Raw genomic sequence first — 24,096 nt, 5'->3', positions numbered from 1 at the left:
TTAGCTCCCTAAAAAAAGTGAACAGAGGAGATTTTGGGGCCCTCTCTCCAAGGATGACAGCTGACAAAAGCTTATGCTGCTTTGAGAGAGATTTGGGGTGGATTTCTGCCTGCCTTTATATTTTGGCTTTCACAAGTTACAATTACAACTGATTGATGTAAACAGACTTGACCCAAATTTCCACAAGACAATTCCCCTGTCGCTCAGGCAGCCAGTTATGAATTTGTTGGGACAAAGTTTGAATGAGATGCCCGAGACAGGATTAAATTGCTGAATAAAATATGGAAGAGCACTGCCAGAAAAATTGCATATATTTCAATGTGACAGCCTCAGACTGAGGCAACACTAATAATCTCAGGATGCACATGACATGGTGGAGAGAATGTGCACAGGCGGATATAGTGCAGTTTGGCTGATGAATGCAGAGAAGAGCGAAAGATAGAGAACAGGGGAGGAAGACAGGAAGTCTACTTAAAATCTAGTCATCAACACAGTGTAGCTGATTTGATTTATTTTTAGACACACACACAGACACACACACACACACATAAATGCTGTTCTCCATCACAATGACCTTGTCTGAAAAATAACCTTAAAGGTGAGAGTGTTAAGAGAGGTAGAGACAGGTACAAATTGGGAGGCATGGTTGGGGAGGAGGGGTGTACTTACGTTGCAGTTCGAGGACTGGTTTAGATTGGGTGCAGATCCATCAGTCCACTCTACAGTGTCAGTACTGCTGGAGTGTCTGCTGCGCTCATACTCCTTCAGCTACATGGAGAAGAAGAGTTTAGAGAGGCAGAGGAACAGGGCAGGGTCACCCACTCTCACCCAGCATGCTACATCCCTCTACACACTGACAGCTGATGGAAAGACATCAACAGGGTTCATTCACAGGGAACTGTATCAGCTATGAGGTATATGGTTGAGCATGTTGTTGGTGATTGATCAAGGGGCAAGCAACCATCACAATACATTTTAGAACTGATGTGACACTGCTTCATTGATATGATATTATTTGATTGATTTAAAACTAACTACACCATGATAAGAAATGTATGGTGTTACAATGATAAAGATATCCATTATGGCAGTTGGTATGCATTATGGCTACAACATGCATTTGTGTCTGTTAGTAGGCCACACTTCAGTACAGGGGCCAGTGCAGTGTTGGCATACCAGACTGCAGATTATCTCGTATCAAAGAAAGGTAAGCGTGTCTCCATGGTCACTAGCCAACAGCCAATAAAACCCACACTCGACTACACCGATTATTCTGTGCAGGCGTACTATACATAGGAGGTGCTGATGGTGAAGGGAGACACGACGGCACAATTAACCATCATCCTAAATGTCAGTCACAGTATCAGGTCTTTTATTTGTTGGGAGTGGCGTGGGTTCGTACAGGTCCACTCATGTCTGATTACAGTGTTGTTGCTTGAACATCTGGGGCCCAGAGTGCGAACACTGCACTGACTGGTTGTAACCTGGTCGGTGATGAGAACTGATACAAAGCAGCCCACAGGCTACAGCTGCAAACTCTCTTTATACTGTAGGTAGCTTGTTGTTTATCACTAATGTAATCTCAGTGTTCTGAACACCTTTAAATTTAAGACACTGTTGTATCAATTACCCTTTAAATGCTGGTTTTGTGAAATAAATTGTATGTTTAAAGCGATTATCATTTAAATACAACTGTAATATTGTATGTTGTATGTTAACAATGATGCCCTGCTGTTCAACTTCTTTTTATGTTTAGCACATGTATATCTGCCTGTTAAGAGAACATAAATCTTCCTCAATAAATAGTAATGTAAGGTCAATTTAACTTCATTTCTGGACACATTTAAAAGGATGATATAGATCAGTGAAACACTGAACACACTCAGCACAAACAAATACACTATCCACACAGGCTGATTGATTGATTTCTGTCAATCACTAGACAGAGAGATCAAGCTATTCACCAAAATAAAAAAAAATTAATCTAGAGAAAAAAATATATATAGGAAGACAATTAAGATCTGCCTTGTGGAGAGCAATCCAGTTCTCAAAAGCAGCTGGTGAGTCATGCTACCCATGAGGGAAAAAAGGAAATGGAAAACCCAACAGAGAAGGAAGAAAATGAGAAGGAAGGAAGGAAACAAAACAGAAACAATCAATAGAAATTGATTGAAGGATAAAATGAAAGTGCAAGAAGGTACAGGAAAGCCGAATGAATATCCACCATGTCCACCTAGAGAGAAAGACCACAGTGCACCACGGCACCCCCCCCAACAGATGGGGCTATTGAGTTACTAAGACCGCTGCAATTATGAGCTGAACAGAACACTCACACACACACACACACACACACACACACACACACACACACACACACATACACTCCAAGAGCTCACATCCTGACACCCCCTCCTCAGACTCCTGAACCACTGGATACACCAACTGATCTGGGGTTTGTGTGTGTGTCTGTGTGTGTAAATAGGACAATGAATAGTTAAACATCTTAACCATGTTAGTATTAGTGAGTAGTTTTAGTAAGACACCGAAATTGTGGGAATATGAAGCACATGAATAGTGTGTAGAATCTAATCCAGGGGGAGGTGAAAGCACGTCAGGTTATAGACGGGCAGTCCGGGGTGGAGGAAGAGACGAGGCAGGAGATCCCTACCCGAGCCAGAGCTTCTTCCACAGTGATCATCTTCTCTTTCACCATCATCATCAGCTGTATCCGCTCTTCATCGCTCATGGTAATCTCACTGGCCACATAGCCAATATCCTCTCCTGCTAGGAGTAAAGGTGAAATGAAATGAGAATCCAACAAAAAAAATCCAGTAAAATAAACAAAAAGAGCAGAACCACACAAACCTTTGGATGGCTGTCGTACAACGGGCTTGTGCTGAGATTTGCGGAAGTTCTGCCAGAAAGATTTGTTCTTCTTCTTACCGTCCCACTTCCCTAAAGATATGGAAATAATCAGTACACAATAATACCAATTCTGCAATTATCTATAAGCTCCTACACTTCCCATAGTGCAACTACTAGCAAAGTTTAGGCCTAATCTGCCTCTCACTTTACCTCCAGATCCATCTTCAGAGCTGGACTTGTGCAGGGGCATTCTAGAGAGAGAAAAAAGAAAGAACCATGATACAAAAGTCTGTGGTAAGTGTACAAAAAGCACCTTTTATAAGCACATATGTAGTTCTGCTATTCACCACTTGGGGTCAGTAATGGTACTTGATTGATATAGAACCAGGCTCCTGAGGCTTGAGAGGAAGAAGGAGAGGAGAGGAGAGATGTAGACGCAACACCACTCCTGCAGATGCAAGAGGGTAAGTTGAAGATGATGGTAACACATAGTGTTTAAGAGGCAATAAAGAAAAGAAGAAGGTCAACAAGATGAAGGGAATAACAGACAAATATTTAAGAGTGGTGAGCAGAGCAAAGAGTTTGGATTCAAGGAACAGAAGGAGACAGAAGGGAGAGGAGGAGGAGGAGAAACCGCAGGGCAGACTCAGCCTGTTTGTGTTTCCACTTCCCTCCACAGGATAGACATGTCACGAGGAAGAGAGAGGGAAGAGTGGGAGAGAAACTGAGGGCATAGGAGATGGAGGGGGATGGAGGAGATGGAAAATATTTTGAGTGAAAAAATCCCTGACATGTGTATGAAACCTTTCTAAATAACACATCTGAGAAAATAATTTCAAAAAGCTTCTAGTAAAACAAGAGCTACATTCAACTTCCAATCAAAAACGTCATGTTGGTGCAGCATGTTAGCCTTGGCTGACTGACAGAATCCTGTCTTCTTTATATAAAAGGATAAGATAATGTGAAATAACTAGCGATAACACCCTACAGCTACGTTTATGTGTGGAAATGTGGGAGTGACAGTGAGCAGAGGTGGCTGCACAGTAGAAGCGTGTCTGTTCCCACAAACGTGTCCATTAGATTAAAAGTGCTGTTATGTTTAACGGTTTCTTCTTTATGATTTATGATTTCAGCCCATGGCACATATAGCTGCTGAGCCATGCACAAACACATGCGGCTGCCTGTGAAGCCATGTAAAAGCATGTGACGGTATCAAAACAAGATGAACAGGTCACTTTTCCTCTCCGGTGGTTACATGTCAGTGTGTGCATGTGTGTACATATGGTTGTTCGAACATGGCAGCCCTCTCCTTGTTCAATGGGATATCTTCATGGCTTAAATCCCGGCTGCCATGGCAACATAATGAGATGCTAATTGAATGGAGGCCTGTATGGTTTGCTACTCTGCTCATCCCCCCCCACCCACCCCCACCCCTCTTGGATAGTCTAGGGCCAAAGCTAATGCTAATAGAACTCACTCAATAGAAGCTTTTCTGTGGCAGCGTTGCCCCCTCCCTTCATGCTCTATAAATTAACCTCCCATGCTCTGCACTCACGCACATCCGCATGCTCACATTTTAAAAAGGCCTCAATGTCTTCTAAAGAGTGTGTCAGCCTTGGCATTGTGTGGCTAGGCAACTTAATTGGTTTAACCTTAAATCTTTGGCACGTCTTTCTATTTCAATTCTACTCTTTGCATTGAGTAGGGGTACATTTAGCCACTTAGCTTAGTCCATGAGTATTAGAAGCTAACTTAAGTATTAAATAAGCCACCTAATATCATACCTGTGCATGATGGGTGAAAGTGGTTGTGTGACATGTAAAGCAAGGCTGAAACTCCCTGAACTAATTCCACTGAATGAAGTACTTTCTGAAAATAACATGTCTGGCAGAGCTGAGGTGAACTTTTGAAATCAACAGCTGTGTGTCTGTGTGTGTAGCCATTTTTACTGCATTCAGCCGAAACTGCACACATGTATTTGTGCATGTGTGGTTAGAAGGCTGGCCACCTGGTGTAAAAGGGATCCCCGGTGTGCTTGTAGAAACAATGAAAAGGTGACAGTGTGACGGAAGCAGCATCCACAGGAAGAACAGAGGGATGACCCCTTCAGTCACAGGTCATACAGGAGGGGGAGGAAGACACGCAAATGAAAAATGGCACATTTTTTTTAAGTGCATTTTCCTGCCTTGCGCCCACGTCTACTTTGTTCATCTCATAACAGTTTCATGAGGGTGGCAACACTCAGCCACAAGTTGTAAATATGCTGACAAGGTGCTTTAGTTTTCCAACATGGCACTGCTGTTCTGAACAGATTCTTCACATGGCACAGCTTACAAATCCATCTGATTATTACATAAGCTGGGCTCCCAGTAGCACAACTACTCTCTCACAAACTACTCTCTGTTTGACCAACAATTTGTATCTTTTGTCCATGCACATGTATGCTTTCATCAAGATCTATTTACCTCTGCTGTTAGCCCTACTGATAAGCTAACAGCCTCCTCTCTGCAACAATACCCACCAATCAATCACACTGCAAAACAGGAAGTCCCCAGCTTGAACCCTTAGGCTGTCTGAGAAAGTTCTGTCATCACTGCACGCATACCAGGCCTAATGGGGGGCTTTGCCCACCTCATGCCCACAAAGTGACGAGGAGACACTGTGGGGGTGGCACTGCCCGTTGAACGAAGTCTGGGTAATCTCCTCTTGCTGCTATTGTCCTGCAGAGAGGTGATGACGGGGTATTTGCATGTGTGTGATGTATGTGGTTGGGCTCTGAGGAATGTGTCTGAGGTATGGACAGGGTTTGTCTATTAGTCTGTAAATCACTTTACCTCAAGCCTATTCACCAAAGAAAAGTGGACAATAGAAGATGTAATGGAGAAGAGAGCTGCTGTGATGAGGGGCCGGCAGCCAGGGATGGATTACATGCAAAAAGCAGTTTCTAAAGGGTTTGGTACTAGAAACAGTGCCCATTAGCAAAAAAAAAAAGATTTCATAGAAGTGCTGCAAAGCTCTTTATATCTAGATTTCACACCAGAAATAGAACTTGGGGCTTTGATGGAAGATAAATAGAAGGATGACAGGGGTAACAAGATCTGGGAATCTAAAGCTGTTTCATTAAGTATTAACTGAAGACTTGATAATGAGACAAAGACAAAGAGTGAATGTTTATGAGGGCATCTGAGAGAAGCCATGGAAGTCAGAAAGAAGGCAAACTGACAGGAAGAAGACATAGAATACAGTTCGGGGCTCTTCTAGGGCCTCTCTCAAAAAGCAGACGTCATTTAAAATTTTGGCATCTGGTTCCCATCATCCTCAGCATTTGTCTGTGCAACATATACAGCCATGGGAAAAGAGATCATGTCTGTGGTATGCACTTCCTCTGCGGCACGTGGTCATCACGTGAACGTGACAGTTTTGCTGGGGGGGTCACACAAGGGTGATGCAAAATGTGGTAACCCTAAATTTCTGAATATACTTTTGATCCTTAGTCTTAGCAAAGACCAAACAATCGTGCCTATAGAAGGCTCCAACCATGTGCAGCTACCATGTATGTAATTCAGTTAGACAGCAGGTCATTTAGAGCACTGACTTTTGCTGACTAACTTTGAGTGCGTGTTCCATTTTAACAGTGATCTCATGGCATGCGATGGCAGAGAGATTTCATGCGCACAAACAGCAGTGCTGTATTCTTTTGTGCTACAGGAACCAGTGAAAAGGAACCCCACCCATGCCTGCTTCCATCCTGCTCTTTCGTTCATGCTCCTTTGCTGTAATCTTTTGGCCATCGTCCTCTCTGTCTCCCCCTCTACCCCGCAGGACACAAAGGCAGGAAGGAAACACAGACGGCTCGGAGAACAGAGAATGGCCACTGAACTGAGCAGTGCAGGTCAGCAGGAGGAAGCAGTCGCTGGTTTTCCTCTAAACCTCAGCAGGGATGTCATCAAGGAACTGATGAGGACATTATATCTGTGATGCCTTTAAATGATTTAATGATCCACGATGGATCAATGACTAACACCGTCACAGAGTTGGGCATCTCCCAGAATCTAAACCATACTCCAAATGGCTAAGGTGGCAATTTAATTTATTTTTTAGGATGGCAAGGAACTCGTGGACTACCTGGAAAACTGCTACTGCACTAATCTGACATGTAAGAATTCCTTCTTATGCTAGTGACATACTGTTTCTGCTCAAAACAACATGATGAAGACCAAACTGTCTGAGCTTATATGCATTTCCAAGTATGGTAAGTACATCTACAACTGAGGTCATTTGTCACTGAACCCATGTCAACTGCACACACAACTGTGCACATAACCACGAGAGTTTTCCACCTGAGGAGATAACCTCTGCTCCTCCTCAGGCGAGGTCAGCGACCTTCTGTACGAGCTTTTGCATAAGCGATCTATCACTTATATCAGCTGTATCTGGAGGCCTGTGTGTTTCTATCTGTCTCTCTCCATCTTTAGAAGAAGATGGGAAAGGCTAAGTGTGAATTATAGTACTGTGTGCAGGCATGTAAGGATTGATGTGATCCAGACTTCACTGCACATTGTTTGGACATGCAACACACACACACACACACACATTTCAATCCAAGCATATTTCATGGTTCCACACACTGGCTATGGTCACATGAATAAGTGGAAAAAAACATACTTTCTGTCTGTTTCAGGAGTGGACACCTCACTGCTGAAGCCTAAGGACTCCTGTGGACAAAGAGACGGAGACAGACGTCAGTTTGACCTTTAGCCAAAGCTTGTATATAGGTGACACAGAAGAGGATTCTGCTGTTTATTTTATGTGGTAGTTTCCACCTACCTGGATCTCATTGCGGAGCTGCAGAGAAGTGTTGTTAGGATCCTGTTTCTCCTGAAAAAAATGGTAAGAGAAAGATGTTTACTACAACTGGAGCGTGACACCAGTGAAACCAGAAAAACACAGACAAAAGACAGGTGAGTGCAGAGACAGTGGCAGGAATGCTTTACATCTCCGTCATGTGGGAAGGACGTTCTTCGATCAGGTTCAGACACACATGCATGTATCAGTGAAAACAAACAGAAGCACGTGTGCCTTCCTACAACCCTCCAACAGACATGTTAATACCTGCTTTAGGTACCCAAACCTGCAATACTTGTTTCAAATGTTGCTGAGGAGCAGCAGGCTGTGGTCTCAGCTTATGTATACAGTATGACTTAAACAGGTTTACTCATCGTAACATATCCACACAAGCTTCACAGATAGTCACGATGTGTAAAGAATCACATCCAATCTGCAGATTAGATTTTAAGTCAATAAATAGCTTTGAGGAATTGTTTGACTGCATCGTTTTTTTTATAGTGATGCATGTTTTTAAACCAGATTTTCAAAACGTGGATAAGAACAAGGACAAACAGGCCCGATGTCTCAAGGTTTCATCATATTGAGGTCATGTTGCTAAAAAATATGTGCTGTTGATATTTCTAACATGAGCTAGAGGTTGACCTGTTAACCTTATGTTATTAATAGTACTCTTTATTTATTACCATAGCATGATGAGGTTTGCTCAAGATGGTTTAGTCAAAGTGTTATTTATAGAGATGACTTCTTCACAGAGGGCTTTTTTGGGGAAGTGTTCCTGGGTTGCTTAAATTCATCAGGTCCCAATGAGAATAGAAAGCATGGCCTTGAAACTTGGAACTTCAAAGTTGCTGCTTCCACTTTCTGCCTGTCTGACTTCATGTTTTATCAGTCAAAGCAGAATTACAAGAAAGGTTCAAATGCTGATCTTGCACATCTATTTATGTACATGTGAAAATGTTTTCTAAAATGTACGGTACCTTCTGAATTTAAAATCTGTCTAGTCTATTAGGTGGCCAATAAGGCTGGATGTCTGCTTGATAACTGGCTTCCTAAAAACAATAAATGAAACTGGATGCCAGTAAGAAAAAGACAAATGCATTCTGGAGTTTCCTCCAAATGTGGAGCGGGAATAGGAAACGTGCATCATGTTCCACATTCACGCCCAAATATTAGATTGTAGGAGTCACAGGAAAATGAATGTAGAGCACTTCCTATACTTAATTAGTCAGGCTTCCTAATACAAGTGAACTTCAGTGTTTCTTTTTGTTTTTTGGAGAGTACAATTCTTCCACATGTCACCCTCTAAGTGTGAGTAAGTGAATTAGTCAGACGTGACATAACCTCCTTTAAGCGCTCTTTAAGCCTGTGAGTCAAGTGAGCAGAGGATCTAAAATGCTGATGTAGTGGAAAGCCTCCAAATTAGACCAAATCCTACACTTGTCACAACAGTAATCAACTGAGGGCAGACTGTAGAGATGTCAGTGAGACAGTCTGCTTTTATCTTAAATATTAACTTTAGCACTGCAGGCCATTTGTGTATTATGTGTCTGTTACGGTGATCAGATAGAGGCATGCATTCGGACGTTTCCTCGTGAAGTAAATCATGAAATGTCGGAAGAGCCTTGTCCATCCCAGGGAATATGGTGAGTCCCATAAGTCAGAGAGCAGGTACCTGTCTCAGGTCATAAAGGCTTGCCAGACTACAGGGGAAATTCGGGAAAGGACTGTTTGTCTTTTTCTTACAGAGGCGAGCCACAGAACAACGCATCCATCCCTTAAACAAGCACAGCTTTGGCCATTCTGTTTAAACTATACTGTGTACAAGATGTGTGCTTACACGAACATGCACAGTCTAGTCACACACTAGTCACACAGGTAGGGGCACACTGGTTTTGCTTTCAGATCCTCTTTGGTGGCTTCCCTGGACTGTAGGTAGCTACCAGCATTAACATGGTTACAAAGATTGTTTTAAAACTGACACCTTAATGGAAAGTAAACACACCACACATGAATAGACAGTCAAACTAAGACCCTAACATGGTCACATACATGCCACCACAGACATAAACACAGACTGTGGAGCACCTACACACACATGCACACATCTCGCCTCCACTTCCACAGACACAGCTCCACAAAGGCACAAAGCAGCTCTCTGTTCCTCCTACTCATCCTCCGCTTCCCTTTATTCCCTGTCTGTGTGTGCCATCTCTCACATGGAATGTGGTGGGGAGAGGGAAAGGAGATGAAGAGATGAAAAACAAACAAACCTACATCACGTTTACACAGCAAATCTGTGACATTCATTTGCCAAAATGTGAAGAGAAAGTCTGTGTAAAAGGTATATTCACAGACATGTGCTTTGCAGGCAGAGAAGCTGCTAACACAGATTTGAAAAGAGAATATTAGATCAATGTGTTTTTGAGAAGGTGTCTCAAGCCTCAAAGCTTAAATCTCAAAGCCCACTCCCAGAGGGGGCATGCTATCCTTCACATGAACCTACCAGCATCATCTTGTGATACTGCCCTACTTACCCAAAACTAGCATGTATGCATGTGAGTTCATCTATGCACAGTTGTGTGTGTGTCTGCGCGCCAATTCAAGGAACTGATTGCTTAAGCATGACTGAATTAAGTTCAAATGAAAGAGAGATGAGTGAGCTCCAACTAATGAGGATCACGATGTCTGAAGACAGAGAAACTAGCATCTGAAGTGACTAAACAGCAACACACACACACACACACACACACACACTGACTGCAATTCTAAACACCACATTGCTTTCTGTCATTAACCCAGAAACTACAACTTAGCTGCAGCAGTACCAGAGTCTGTTAATGAAAGGGTAGCAGTACAGATGAGTGTTACATCAACAGTTTATTCCAAACATGACTGCAACACCCACCAAAGTCATTCCTCCTGCAGTGGAGTTAATGCCAACTCTCTGAGGCAAAAGTAGGCGGATATGCAGCAAACGGGAGAGAGAGAGACCAGGTGGCATGGTGGAGGTACGCCAACTGGCATGGCTGCCTGAATATGGGTGGGTGAGTGTGAAGCTGCTAGGTACAACTGCGCATGTAAAAGGGAAGGGCTCTGTCTGGAAAACCGAGGGCAAGCCTTGAAATAATAAAAAAAAAAAAATGTTTGTGGTGGGACCGGTATGACACAATGCAAGCCTGCACAACCTGCTCGTTTGAAAGAGCTCCACACATGCAATCACTTATGACTTCACACACAGGCATGCCCTGCAGAAAAGCAAGAAAATCATGAACAGTGAAAGTCTGTCATGCCACCTCTGTAAATGTATTTATACAAACAGAAAACCATCAGCGTACTCAGTCCATCCTCTTCAAGGCCCTTGATAATGTGCACACTTTCAGCACAGGCCCTGCATGCTTCCCCACTGTGGAGCATTCCTAAGCCTGGAGGATCATCACTGTTTTGGTATTGCAAGACAAATACCAGAGTTATTACAAATTCCAATGACAGAGTTCCAATCCCAATACTGACAAATAAATCATAGAATGAAATTACAAATATACCACTTGCTTTCCACAAAGGTTATGCCAATAAGGGAGAGCTGCCAACATCTTTTGAAAGTAATCATACAGCAACAAAAGCTGCTGTTTGAACACATTGACTTTCTGCATTTGTAGGCAAAAGGCTGAAGGTAAGAAGGACAAATAAGCAGCAGAATTCCCAGCAGAGTTTGTCTTTCCTCAGTCTGTAGTTTTAACCCGGCTGAACTGACCCACTTAGAAGAATGAACTCCATGCAGGTCTTAGCACATTAGCCACACTGTTCCTCACCTCATGGCAAAACAAAATACAAGTCTGTACTTGAGTCTTGACCCCCAGCTGCTCAGCTAGAAAACTGTCACAAAGCATTCCCGAGCCTAGCAGATCAATCAGCTGGCATTCCGTATTACCACAGATTATACTGTAAGGTCTCATTATGGTTTACAGCACGTGCAAATGTGTTGGAAAGTTTGCCCCCCCCCCCCACCACAAATTCCAAATTCTTCAATCTGTCTTTGTGGTTAGGAGGAGATGCTAAGATGTAGTGTGATGTTGCTTTACATGATTATTCATCCTAACAACCAGTCACTGCATGTCTAAGGTTATCTCTCCTCCAGCATGATGTCCATGTTTTGGCATGTTTTCACCCTTAAAGCAGAAACTACACTGAGAGCGAGCAGCACGGCCCCACGGCTTACAGTCACACTTACACCCAGGAACAAAATGGATCCATTTCATGTAATAACATGAAGTCATGTCGTTTGTTATAACGAGATATTTTCACATTATTACAACTTCTAAACTCTTCATGTTATAACAACAAACATTTCATCTTACAAAAACATTTCACTTTATAACCTGATAAATAGTATATTGTCATGATGACATAAGTTTATGGTATGATAGATTTGTATGTTAAAATATCTTGTTAAAATATAAACCATCATTGTTTTCTTTGTGGATTGGCAGTTTCTTATTATCTTTATACCATACATAGATGTACATACATATCTGTTAGTCAATCTTGAACATACTGGTGGTATAGTGATGGTATGGCCCCAGCTCCAGAGCTTAGCCTAGCATACTTGTGTCGCACCCGTTCACAGTTCTGAGGAAAATCTCATCCATCTGCAACAAATTCTCTACTATTTTCTTAGCTACCATCATCCTAACGCCTCTGCAATCGCAAGATTCAGCTTATCCCTAACCCCGAAGGCTCAGAAAAACTCAAACGCTGGACAATGATATGAAAATACTGCAATAAACTCTTGTGCATATAGGTAAGGACACAATTTTTTTTATTTATAAAGGCAGTCTGCTAAAATGGACATCAAAGAAGATTAACGTAAACCATAGACTGCAATGATAATATTGTGGTGGATGTACTGTCATAAACTTTACATTACAGATGCATAAAAATATAAAAGCAATCTTTTCTCTTTGACTTGACCTTACATTGACCTTGTTGTTGCTGAACATGTTGCTCAATTTCAGTTCTTCCTGTCACTTCTACCAACAAGCCTTACGTATCACCAAATAAGCCTGCCTATGAGAACCATTCAAGCTCTTGTCTATAAGAGCGGTGGGAAACCGCATGCAGGGAGGCTAATCCATATCCACATTCCCAAAGGGGATGTTTGTTTAACCCTTTTGTGTCCCATCAACTTGTAAAACTAACACAAAGATGCAGCGAAACAACGAAGCGGGGACCAGGCAGGAAGTCGCCGCATCGATAGTCATCTCAGAGAGAGCCTCTGTCATCGGCCCCTAACTAAGAGAGTGTCACGTTCTACCACAACACAGATGGCCATCATTGAAGTGCTTCACAAGCTAAAGCATAAATGTAACATTTATCAGAAAAAGAATCCAAAACCGCCAAACTGAAACCAATGGGTTCCCATCAAAACAAAATCTGGCCTGAGGTCTAAGCTGAGAACATTTTGGAGAACAGAAACTTAAATAAGAGTTGCTTCTTCTCTCTTTTTGATGTTGCCATGTTGACTGTGGTTAAACTAGACACAGGGGGTTTTAAGTGGGAATTTTTTTTTTAAAACAAAGTCATCATACTTTGACCTTAGGGTCCTCTGCTACAGCACATTTGTCTTCGTATAATCTGTGTGAAGACCAGGTAGGGTCAAAGCTGTGATGACCTTTGCTCTCTTTGTGGCAGGCCTACTGCATTGATCTGTCTTTGTTCCTAAAGGTTAAGAGTGATGTGAAAACTTACCTGTCAAAAAAACCTATAAATCTAGAGACAAAAATGTAAACAATGGCCAAAGAAAGGGAGTAGGTCTTAGAAGAAATATTTCCCTGAATGCCACGTCCCTGTGTGGACATGGTGACCTTATAGAACCATGTTTTATTGTTCTAAAGGGAGACGGCTGCATCATGATGTTGGCTTGCGGCCACTAGTTTTTGGACACACATCATACAATAGTCATTCAGTACTCTTTGTGGCTAGATGTCCTTAAATCCAGTATTCTGCTTCTCCATATCTCATGTATTACAAACATTACTACCACAAGTCTTTGTCTTAAACCTGTTTTATCTAAGAAAGCTACTTGAGACCTGAACACTGAACTCCTAATTTTAGAACGGGGCCATACAGAAATCCACCCAAACAGTGTAGGTTGATAGTGCACTGTTAAGAGCTCTCAGTAAGGTGTTGTCTGGCCTATATTCCTTCCTGCTTGTATTGCTCTCCTCTTCTATATTTTGCTGCCAAACTTTGCAGAGTGGCAGAACAGCTGCAGGCTCTCACATTCTCCACTCCTCCTTGTCCTCCTCGCTTCTTCTCCTTCCTCTATTCACATCCTTATCCTCCTCCTCCTCTGCATTGGGCTTCAGGCTCAGGTCCCAGTCAGCTCTTTTTCCACTCTTCTTTTGCACAGGCTGCAAAATCTGGCCCGCTTGCTTCCGTTTCCATCGTTTTATGTCCTTAGGATGCAACCTTCTCAAACAACAAAAATGTCCAGCTGTATATTACTGTTTAACTCATGTATAGGGAAGAAATGGATCAAAAAGTCTTAAGCTACACACACACACAGCTGTGATATTTGATGTTTTCCAATCCCTCTCAACAAAGCTGGGAGAACAGGATGCCTAGCAGCTATCCATCCAAGCCACACCTGTCAGCCCAACTAAAACCGCATGGCTGCCTTCAAGCAGCAGAGGTCTCCTACTACACTGACAAGGGACAAGGAATGGCAGAAAACTAGAAAAGGTAACAGGATGTCAACTGTATGGAACTAAGGTATAGAGCAGAGACTACCTAAAGTAAAGTGTCTATGAATAAATAAGAAGTTAGCCTACTGGGTTGTGTGTGGGACAAAGCTAGGAGCTCTGTAGCAGCACCAGCAGCATTCCATCATACGTTTGCCTGCAGCTTGGCAACCAAAGGGGTGCCCCACTACCCCACATCCGAGTGAAAAGGACCTCAAAACTCCCACATGGACTTCCAGAAAACAACACACTGTGTGTGCAAAAACTCTTACACATTAGCACAAATCAATGCTCCCTCTGTCACTGCTTTTTCCTTCCCACAACAGAAACTATGAGACTACCATAAAGAGGAGGTCTCTTAGGTTTAAAGAAGAAACACTTAAACTAATTCAGTTTCAGTGTGTATAAGGGCATATATTTACCATGTCGAGCTCCTGGGAGACTCTTCGTTTACGTAGCTCCTCCATGCGGTCGCTGACGTCACTAAAGCAGGTGTTGTAGTACTCAGAGTACTCCTGTGCAAGGTCATCTATGTTGCCCAGAGAACCATCCTGTGGGAAAGAAGAGATGGGTCAGTTAAGTCAGGGAAAACAAAGATCCTGCCCAAACTTATTTCAATAATATCATTCATTTTCTTCAATATACAAAAGAAAAACGTATTCTCCAACCAAATTCACTTTCATTATACCTTTCCTTAATCCCTTCAATAATTTACTCTTTTGTGCAGCTTCACTTCCCACCAGTCCTTAGGGGAAGGAAAAACAGTCTAATCCAGTCAGTAACGAGCACAGCCCCTTCTCCATTTACTCCATGCAAGGCGCTGTAAAACCAAAGCCCCATACACTTACAATTAGTGGCAAATATAAAGTACTCACTAAACTGACAGGCATTCATTTTGGTAAACCTGGCATGGCTTGGCGGTGGCACAGGGACACCAACATAATCAGTCACATGTATTATATAGGCCTACAGATATGATTAACTGAATAGGTTCCTGCTTTTCTGAATTCATGTGCTGTTGTTTTGGTAGACTTTTCAACCCTGGTCACTGCACATGGCTGACTCTGTTCAATGTTTTCTGTGTGTGAGCATAAATGCAAAGGACAATTTCCTGCACATTAAAACATATATACAATAAAGATTCTTTCTTTTTTGCTTTTTGCAAAATAAGAAAACATATTAGAAAAGAAATATGTTGTTTGCATTCAACAAACTCCACATAAAACCTAAAAATAACCTCTCATTTAAAGGGCTGTATACTGAGGTAATTTACTCCTTATCAGGTCCCATGTAGTGTCTTTAGAGGACGTTTGTTCCTGGGGTTTTGTCTTCACTGCATATCAGGGGTGCCCTTTACCTCCTCAGACACTCACAAAACTCCAAACTAAACACACTTCCTCCAGCTTACTGTAGTTTATATCAGCACAGTTCCTGTCTTTGTGCATGGGACGTGTTAGGGATAGAGAGAGGAAGCCATGCTCCAAACAGCAGACTTCAAGAACTTACTAATGCAAGCTTGGGTTTTCTGAAAGCTGCTCAACATAAATTATTCCTATAAGACGGTGGTATCATGAAGCAAGAATAGAAAAGTTTGGCGTCACAGTTTATGCTGCTACACAAGGCCAAAAATTTGCTCCCTGAATTAAACACTTCTGCAGGAGATAAAGCACACTCTACAATGTGGGAGAAGGCTACCTCCCATCTCTTGCCCTCCGTGGTAAAAAAAAAAAATGTAGGCCATTCTGGCGGTGATGGCTAACTGCTGAATATTCATGAGTGTTGATCTAATCTGTGCCAGGCAGACAGCTAGCATTGAGTCACTGTGCAGGGTCCGAACAGTCTCTCTCAGTCTCTGTCTTTCTCAACCGGACTCACTATCTGGGTGCCAGGCCACAAATGAATAGATCACTGTGAGCACGAGTAAGAGTGCCACACACACACACAGAGGATCATAGGGCCTTCTTCAGGGATGGGTGTCTAGTCAAGAGAGAACGCACATTAGCATGCACACACATGCAGAGGATCAGACCAAAACAAACCGAGGTGAGCCAATCGTAAAACAACACAGTAAACAGACTTATTACTTATGGGATGAACACAACATCTTTAACAAACACACATGTTCTGTCTCAAAAGTAGAGTTTGGGTGGCTGTGATCCATCCTCCCACCCGCCTTTACTTGAGAAATCCTGTTCTGGCAGACATATGGTTTGAGATGACCGAGGATCCCAGCGGGAGCACTCCCTGAGCAGACACATGCTTTCCCCTTCATTCCTCACATTGACTGAAAGCACGCTCTCATTACAGAACTCCAAAATGTTTTAATCACCAACCACATGCCAAGATTGTGCTGATCTGCCTGCCACAACCAAGTGACAAGAATATAACTTATTCGAAGATTATACAAACACCTAAACGACAGAGAGCTACTCCAGTCGGTGGTAACAGTGATGGATTATGTGGGGCAAAGCTGAGTTAATTAAATCACACCCTCACTCCCAGCAGGATCTCAGAAGGCAACCCTCAGCTGTGTGCAGGTAAAGCTGCATGCTTTTAGCTGCTCTCAAACAGCCTGTGACAGCATGCATCCACATACGTGCAAACATTTGTGTGTGTGTGTGCGTAGATAACTGGGATTCCTTCAATTCTCCAGTGACACTAGCTCATGGGCAGCCAGCACAGATGACCCTCACACCCCACCTCCACCAGCACCTTGTAAAGTGACACTTCACATGCTCTGTTATGTATATACACTTTAGGACGACATGTGAACACGAGCATAAAGAGTGCAGACATCTTTCAGTGAATCGCAGCGAGTGAGGGGACTGGGTTAGAAAAAAGGTGTTTTCACAAGATGTTGGATTGAGTGTGTGTGTCAGCGAGTGAACAAGTGTTTGGCCCACATTTCAGGGAGAATCTGTCAACGTGGGAGTAAAAGGTGGACGACCACAAATCCATTTTACAAACTGGGCAGTGGGTGGGTGGGAGTGGAGGCAGGAGAAGGGAAGATTTGTGGACTCTAGACGAGGGCAGCTGTGATAGTGAAAGGAGAATAAAACATCTGGAGTCAAAAAACTTCATTTATATGATATTCTGTGAACGAGTATTTAATTCCCCACAGCTTGTCTGCGTTTCTATGTGTTAGCATAAGCTAAGCCTTTCACATTTCAACACTCTAAAAAAACAGAGACTATTACTGGTTAACATGATGTAAGAGCTACTCCACCCTGGAGGCCAGCTCCCCCTTTTTGATTTGAACAATAGCAACAATCGTCATACAAAAAAACAACACCCAAGCAAGAATGTGTGAGTGACCGTGTGTATTTACAGTAAGACGCTGTCAGTTCTATCCAAATGGCTACTCCCAATGTACAGCTGAAACATGTCAGACGTGACTAAACTGTTTGTGCAAAGCAAAACAGACAAGTTTCAGAGAAGAGACACTTGTTTAGACTGCATGAATGCCATTTCTGTGACTTAGTGGCTGCCATGTTGGTTTGCCATGAAAACACAAATGACTGGATTTCACCGCAGTAGATGACCATTTCAGTAATATCTGACATGACTTCTACAAAAGACGTTTATTTATGATTGCTGATTGTTTATTGGAGATGAATAACTGCCATGCCAAACATTTGAAAATAAGTAAATTAAATATATGAAATATAATCAGCTCAAGCATCCTGGCCACACACGTGAGAATGGACACAGTCTACAAGCCTCTGCTCAATTGGCCATGAAATTCCTGGAATTCTTACTGACACAGACGTTTGCCTCAGCAGACATTCATAAGGCAGTTTGAAGCAGCATCACTTTAATCAGGAGGCAAGCCTGTAAACATTCCAATGTCTATATTATTAACATACCATTCTATTAACTAGTGAACTAACCAGGTAAAGCTGCGATGATATGACCACACGTCACCAATCTGTTAAAGGTAACTGTGATAATGTGTTTGACTAGAGGCTGAAGTGGCACAGCTGTGGCTTTTCTTAGCCTTGTCACGTTATGAAAATGATCCCTGGTGGACACACTGATCTGAAAGTGGCACTGTGCAAGTGTGACGACTTAGTATGCTAGCAGAAAAGCAGCAGCTAAGGTATAAGCGTTTATTCTTTTTAGTGTATATCTGCTTCAGTTTACACTTTCACCGCTGTATAACTTTGTTCTTTCATAGTGCAGTCAACAGTTTCTTCAGTACAGAATATCTCTGAATGCCACTCCACAAAGTTATCTCTTGTAAAGTTATTAAAAATTCCACAGCCAGCATGTGGGGAGCTGATAAGTTGGGTTTCCTTGCTTAGAAAATCACTGCCAAGGCACACAACTAATCTCTCAATCAAGATTTGTGTTTTCTGCGTCATGTTACAAAGCAAAGACTGTGCCTGTTTCTGGACTGTACAGACAGACACTACAAAGGGTTAAAAGCCTGACATGTTCTGCGCTGTCCTGTGGGCTTGCACATTCCTTGGTTCATCATACCGGGGCTCAGTTACGCAGGCACTGAATAGTAGTGTACATGGCATCATCCATTGTTAGAGGGATGGACTTGTGACTAACCCGTTCTCTCAGGGGAAAGAACAGTGACAACAATTCACAATGGGACCATTGCATCTGATGTAATGTTAGAACGTCAGTAGTATGATCGCTTTCACTCGCAACCTCAGGACGGGAGCGGCAGCTTTAAATTGCCACCAACTTGGCTTGTATTGTGTTGCATTGTACTAAGAAGTGAAGGCACAACAATTCAACATGAGTCACAGACACACAACCTTAAACCTAATAACACAGAAGGAGATCACCTGTCCAAGACTTTTAAAAACAATGGGAAGCCAGCAGTCCTATACTCCACCCTCAGGCAAACTCCTTTCCAAAGATCATAGTAGTAACAGTGATACTGAGATTAAAAAAAAAAAAATCACCCAGCGACGGTACTGCAGTGGATAATTCCAGTGGATGAAGGAGGGTAAGGCCAGGGGCCACAGAGAGCTTCCTCAGGATATCCGTGGCTTGAGCAGAACAGTGCCCTGCCATCCCAGCAGAGGAAACCTGCCAGATCTCCAAGTGACCTCATTAATGAGACTGGTCAGGGAGGGGGAGCAAAGCTGGCCCGGGTAACAATAGCAAAAAAAAATCAGGATATTATAGACTGTGTTGGAGCAGTGTTGGCAAACAAATAAAGTAGCCTAGCTAACCATAGTTTGGCAGAAAAAATACTGAGGCATATGCCGCCACTATGTATGAAGTGTTACGTGGGAGGAAGCACAACAGGATCACATCATCTAACCATATGTTTTCCAGACACGATCAATAATCATGTCTCGAGAGCAGCATCCAGATCCTTAGGTTTACAGATGAAGCACTGTCTCCTACATAATCAGTGTTTTCAAAGTGGACAAACTCCCACCCACACTGAATAAAACAGCACTAAAGTCTCCTCAAACAGACAAGGATTCTCCGCAGGCAAGAAGAATATTTTCAGGGCTTTGGCTCAGGATGACCTTTTTTTTTGTTGGGAGTGACTGTCAGCCGTCCAGGTTAGTGATCAAATCTTCTTCACCAGGAGAGGGCAGGTTTTAAAGCTCGCCCCTAAGGCGAAGGCATGACTAAAAGTGCCTCCTCTGCACTTTATTGAGAAATACAGCAGTTACAGCTGAAAGCCACACTCACAGAAAACATCAGCCAAATGAAATGCAATGGAGAGGAACTGGAATCTACATTATCACAAAGAACTTAAGTCTGTATAGCAGCACATTATGCCCGAGACAGAATTCTGTGTTTAAAGTCAGGCACTTCTATTGTGGCTCAATTAAACACTGAGATCTGAGGGGGGAAAATACATGTCTGCAGAACATGGGAGGGACTAGAAACACGTTTCTATTTAGGTGTCTGTTAATCCAACCACTTGCACCATATACTGTCCTAAACTGCCTTTGACTCTTTATGAGCTCCAGGGCTATTTACTCAGCTTAAACCACAAATAAATGACTGTATTCTTATTAAACACATTCCTTTACTTGTTGCTGTGTATGGTTAACCTCAGACACAGAGGGCCCCTGACTCGGTATCCTACCTTCTGATTTACAGTCAAAACATTATGACAACTTACACTAAAGGCACCGAGGTGGATGTGCTGTGGGTTGTTTTCATGCTTATCATCACTGTCAATTGAATATTAAGAGCAACTCTCAAGTTTGGCATGTGCCCCGAAATGTGTAGCAGAAGAAAGAGTAGCGTATAAGCATGATCTTTATCAGAATGGATATGCATCTGTAAAACTATGTAGACCTCATCTCACATGAGTAGAGCCAAGACCAAAAACATTTGTCACAGTAAGAGATGCTGGATGAATTTAAAGGGCAATCTCACACAGCAAAACAAAAGCCATTGAAAGTCACAATGCCATGTTTAATTATAGCAGATCCAGTTCACCGCAAGTGAGCACAGTATCTCACAATGCCCCTAAAGATAAGAGCCTGAGACCACTGTTAAAGATAAGTTCACCTTAAAGGGCAGTTTCATTTAGATTTCAATGCTTTGGCAACATCATTATGCAACGTATAATAAAGTACACCACTCTAAACAAGAGTAGCCATGATTTTCTGATTAAATACAGATCAGTAAAATAAAAACACAACACGTTTACACAGAAATGCATCTTTTAAATTATAACAAATTGATGGAATTTGTGGAAAAGAGCAACAATAAGAGTCACTGCTGATCAAAGCTAAAGCCAATAAATACCTGTTTTTGCTGCAGCCAAGGAGCACTGACTGCACTCTTTCCCACTACAGAGAACAGCCAAATGTTTTTTGTGGGTTTTTCTGTCCATTGCAAAAAAAAGGCTTAACATTAATATTTTATGCCTGCATGAAACTGATCACCAGATGTCCAGAAAAGCCAACCCACTGGAAATTTAGCATTATCATGCTTGCTAAACCAGTTAGCTCTGAAGTATGAAAAGCTGAACTGCTGAAGACACCAGCTGTCCGCAGCAAAGCAGGCAGATCAGCCGTTACTTTCACACTGCTTAGATTTCTACTGTGGTTTGTAGGGAGATCTGACATGGTTTCAGGCAGGACCATAGTTTTGTAAAGGGATACTGTATGTGCAGCAACATTCAAAACACAGGCCGAGATCAGAGGTTTAGAAATAATATCAGACTGCATATGTGCTGGCAGGATGAGAAGTGAAAGCAAAAAAAGAACAAAAACATTGAAACAGTTATCATTGCTGTTAAGAGTGTGTGTTTCGTGTAAAGGGGAACAGGATGAGCACATCCTCACAGACATTTGCTCCCAGTGCAATAAATCTGGATAAATTGCCTGGCTGGGAGCCAGGTCTCCCACCTAGTGTCAGAGGGAGCAGGACAGCACCATTACCCCCTCCCCGTGTGCACACACACACACATTTACACCATTCACATCTTCAGTGCCAGACCAAACCAAATTAACACCTCTGTCTTTAAACAGACTGGAAGTGTCTGCATTTGGTCAGAAGATCAATCAGATCCCAAGGCCTGTAAAAATCAAAAGTGTCTTGGCAGTCAAACAAAGAGCAGTGTTGCAGATTTGTGTGTTTGTTACATTAGGAAACACAAAGACTTAAAAGCAGAAAAAAGTAGGTAAATCTGACTCTCTGGACTGAGATAACAGAGAAGAGGAGGGGATGTGAACAACTCTTAACCCAGATTATCAAGATACAACTTAATAAAATGCTTTGTCCAATCCAATTATAAACATGTCTAGCTCTACAATGCAGGGAGTACACACATCCTCAGATGAAGACGTCAGCCACTAACTCAGGTTTCACTTGGCCTAGCAGTAAAGCTCAACTGACTTCATTCCACAGAATAAAATGCATAAAATAATCCAAACAAAGGGGTAATTTTTTTTAGTTCATAACCTACCATGACTCCTTTTTGTATAAAGGATCCGAGAAACTCAGCCGTATAAATTCTCACTAGCAGCCTTTGACAAAAACACAAGAGTCCCAGCAGAGACCTGCTGCCGGGCTGGAGACTGTGGGCCTTTAAGAAGGACCTGCAGCCAGGTGTTGTTTGGACGCCTGATTTGCATGCACTGTCTCCTTGGTCAGTCTGCAAAGCACTTTGAGGATGAGGGTGAAAAATCTCCGTTGGTCGTGAGTCTATGATGTCAATTAATTATCCTGTCACCCCTCCCTCCCCCTCTCCCTCCCCCAACAACAATAACAACAACAACAAACTTACCAGCATCCCCATAACATCCGTCCACAGTTGGGAAAAACTGTCGGACGCAGAGGCGCCGTCTGCCTGGGGCTCATCACAAGGCGCGCTGGCTCCCTGATCACCTTCCATGATGTTGAAAACTGTTGACTACAGTCAGACCAATATGGTGCAAAGCCTGAGTCCAAGCCCGCAGGCGAGGACCTGATCACCAGCACTAAACGAGATGTCGGTGCCAAGGCTGTTCCTACAGAAAGTTGCCTTTGACGCACCGGTGAAATTCTCCAACATTGCTTGGCACGGTAACAAGTTTAGTGCGTGCGTTGCGTCCTGACATGTTCACGAAACTCCCACGACAGATTAATAAAACACCCAAAACGCAAAAGAAATCGGCCTTGATTCGCGCAGACACACAATCCGTCTGAAAACTTCGCCGGCGGGGTGTTCCTTGCTCCACAGTCCGCACCGCGCGGATCCGCGCCCGGGCATAAACCACACAACACGCCGGTGGGGGGGGGGAAGTCGACGAAGCGGGCTCAAAAGTTTCCCAAAAGTTCCTGGAATCCCTCGATGACTGACTGAAAACTGTCCAAAGTAGTTCAACAAGCACACACGAGCGTATTTACATTAAAACTTTCGAGTGAGAGACCGCCCGGAACACAGAGCAAGTCCTCCACACACTGCGCCTCGTCTCTCTCTCCCCCTCCCTCCCTCTCTCTCTCTCCCCCGCACCACACTCCTCCCAACAAACACATTACTGCAAGAAAAAAACACTTGAAACAGAAGCTCAGAAACTGACTCACAACACTGACTAATTATTAATAAAACATACTGAATAGTATTCCTGTAATTTCACATTTGTTAAAGGTGTATTGTGATGAACTGATCAGAGGTTTTTATGCTGCTGTGTCTTTCCATGAACATTTTAAATGGTCATTTTATAGTTTTGCTAAAACTCTAAGTCATTATAAGTTTGTCTTACAGTTCATTTAAGGGATTTTTGCCTGCCCAGATATCTTTTTTGTCTCATGCTGACATGCTTTCCACCAATACATCATTCCAGCCTGATATGAATAGGGACTCTGAACAAAGCACATTCTCCACACAATTGTCTGAAAAACAACAAAAAGCGCTTGGGAAAAATGTTTTCATGGCGTTGATGCCTACGGTGCCATGTAGATGCACAAGTCTGTAAGAAAAATGCTGCACAGTGACACAAAACATAAAGCTTCAAAGCTCTGTCATGACCTCATTTTGAGAGTTTCTTTCACAGCTGGTACAGATTGTAGCAGCAAGGTGCAGGTGTCATTTAAATACTAATAGAATAAAGAGAAGCGCTTTATGTACAAGCATGAAATTGCACCGTTATCCTATCTGATGAGTCGTTTGTTATGCTCCACCAGCCGGCCTCTTTATTGTAATGAAGTCCTGAAAACT

General features: G+C 42.7%; 1 protein-coding gene across 8 annotated transcripts in view; it reads right to left on the bottom strand.

The window, feature by feature from the left end:
- sash1a (SAM and SH3 domain containing 1a) overlaps nt 1-24,096 on the bottom strand; it is a 136,528-nt gene that overhangs the window by 19,052 nt on the left and 93,380 nt on the right. For 3 of the 8 annotated variants that reach the window (XM_028396589.1, XM_028396596.1, XM_028396595.1), the window contains exons 2-8: nt 14,876-15,004; nt 7,693-7,743; nt 7,531-7,580; nt 3,076-3,116; nt 2,866-2,955; nt 2,669-2,784; nt 670-768 (exon numbers count right to left, since the gene is read on the bottom strand). In XM_028396589.1, the coding sequence (XP_028252390.1) occupies nt 670-768; nt 2,669-2,784; nt 2,866-2,955; nt 3,076-3,116; nt 7,531-7,580; nt 7,693-7,743; nt 14,876-15,004 (576 nt within the window). Of the gene's footprint in view, nt 1-669; nt 769-2,668; nt 2,785-2,865; nt 2,956-3,075; nt 3,117-7,530; nt 7,581-7,692; nt 7,744-14,875; nt 15,005-22,683; nt 23,362-24,096 lie in introns of those variants that run through there. The other 5 variants (XM_028396593.1, XM_028396594.1, XM_028396590.1 and 2 more) reach the window with 5 other exon arrangements.

This window comes from Parambassis ranga, chromosome 24 (assembly GCF_900634625.1).
Source record: "Parambassis ranga chromosome 24, fParRan2.1, whole genome shotgun sequence".
NCBI lineage: Eukaryota > Metazoa > Chordata > Actinopteri > Ambassidae > Parambassis > Parambassis ranga.
The sequence above is the reverse complement of the archived record's forward strand: the minus strand, read 5'-3'. Positions and strand labels throughout refer to the sequence as shown.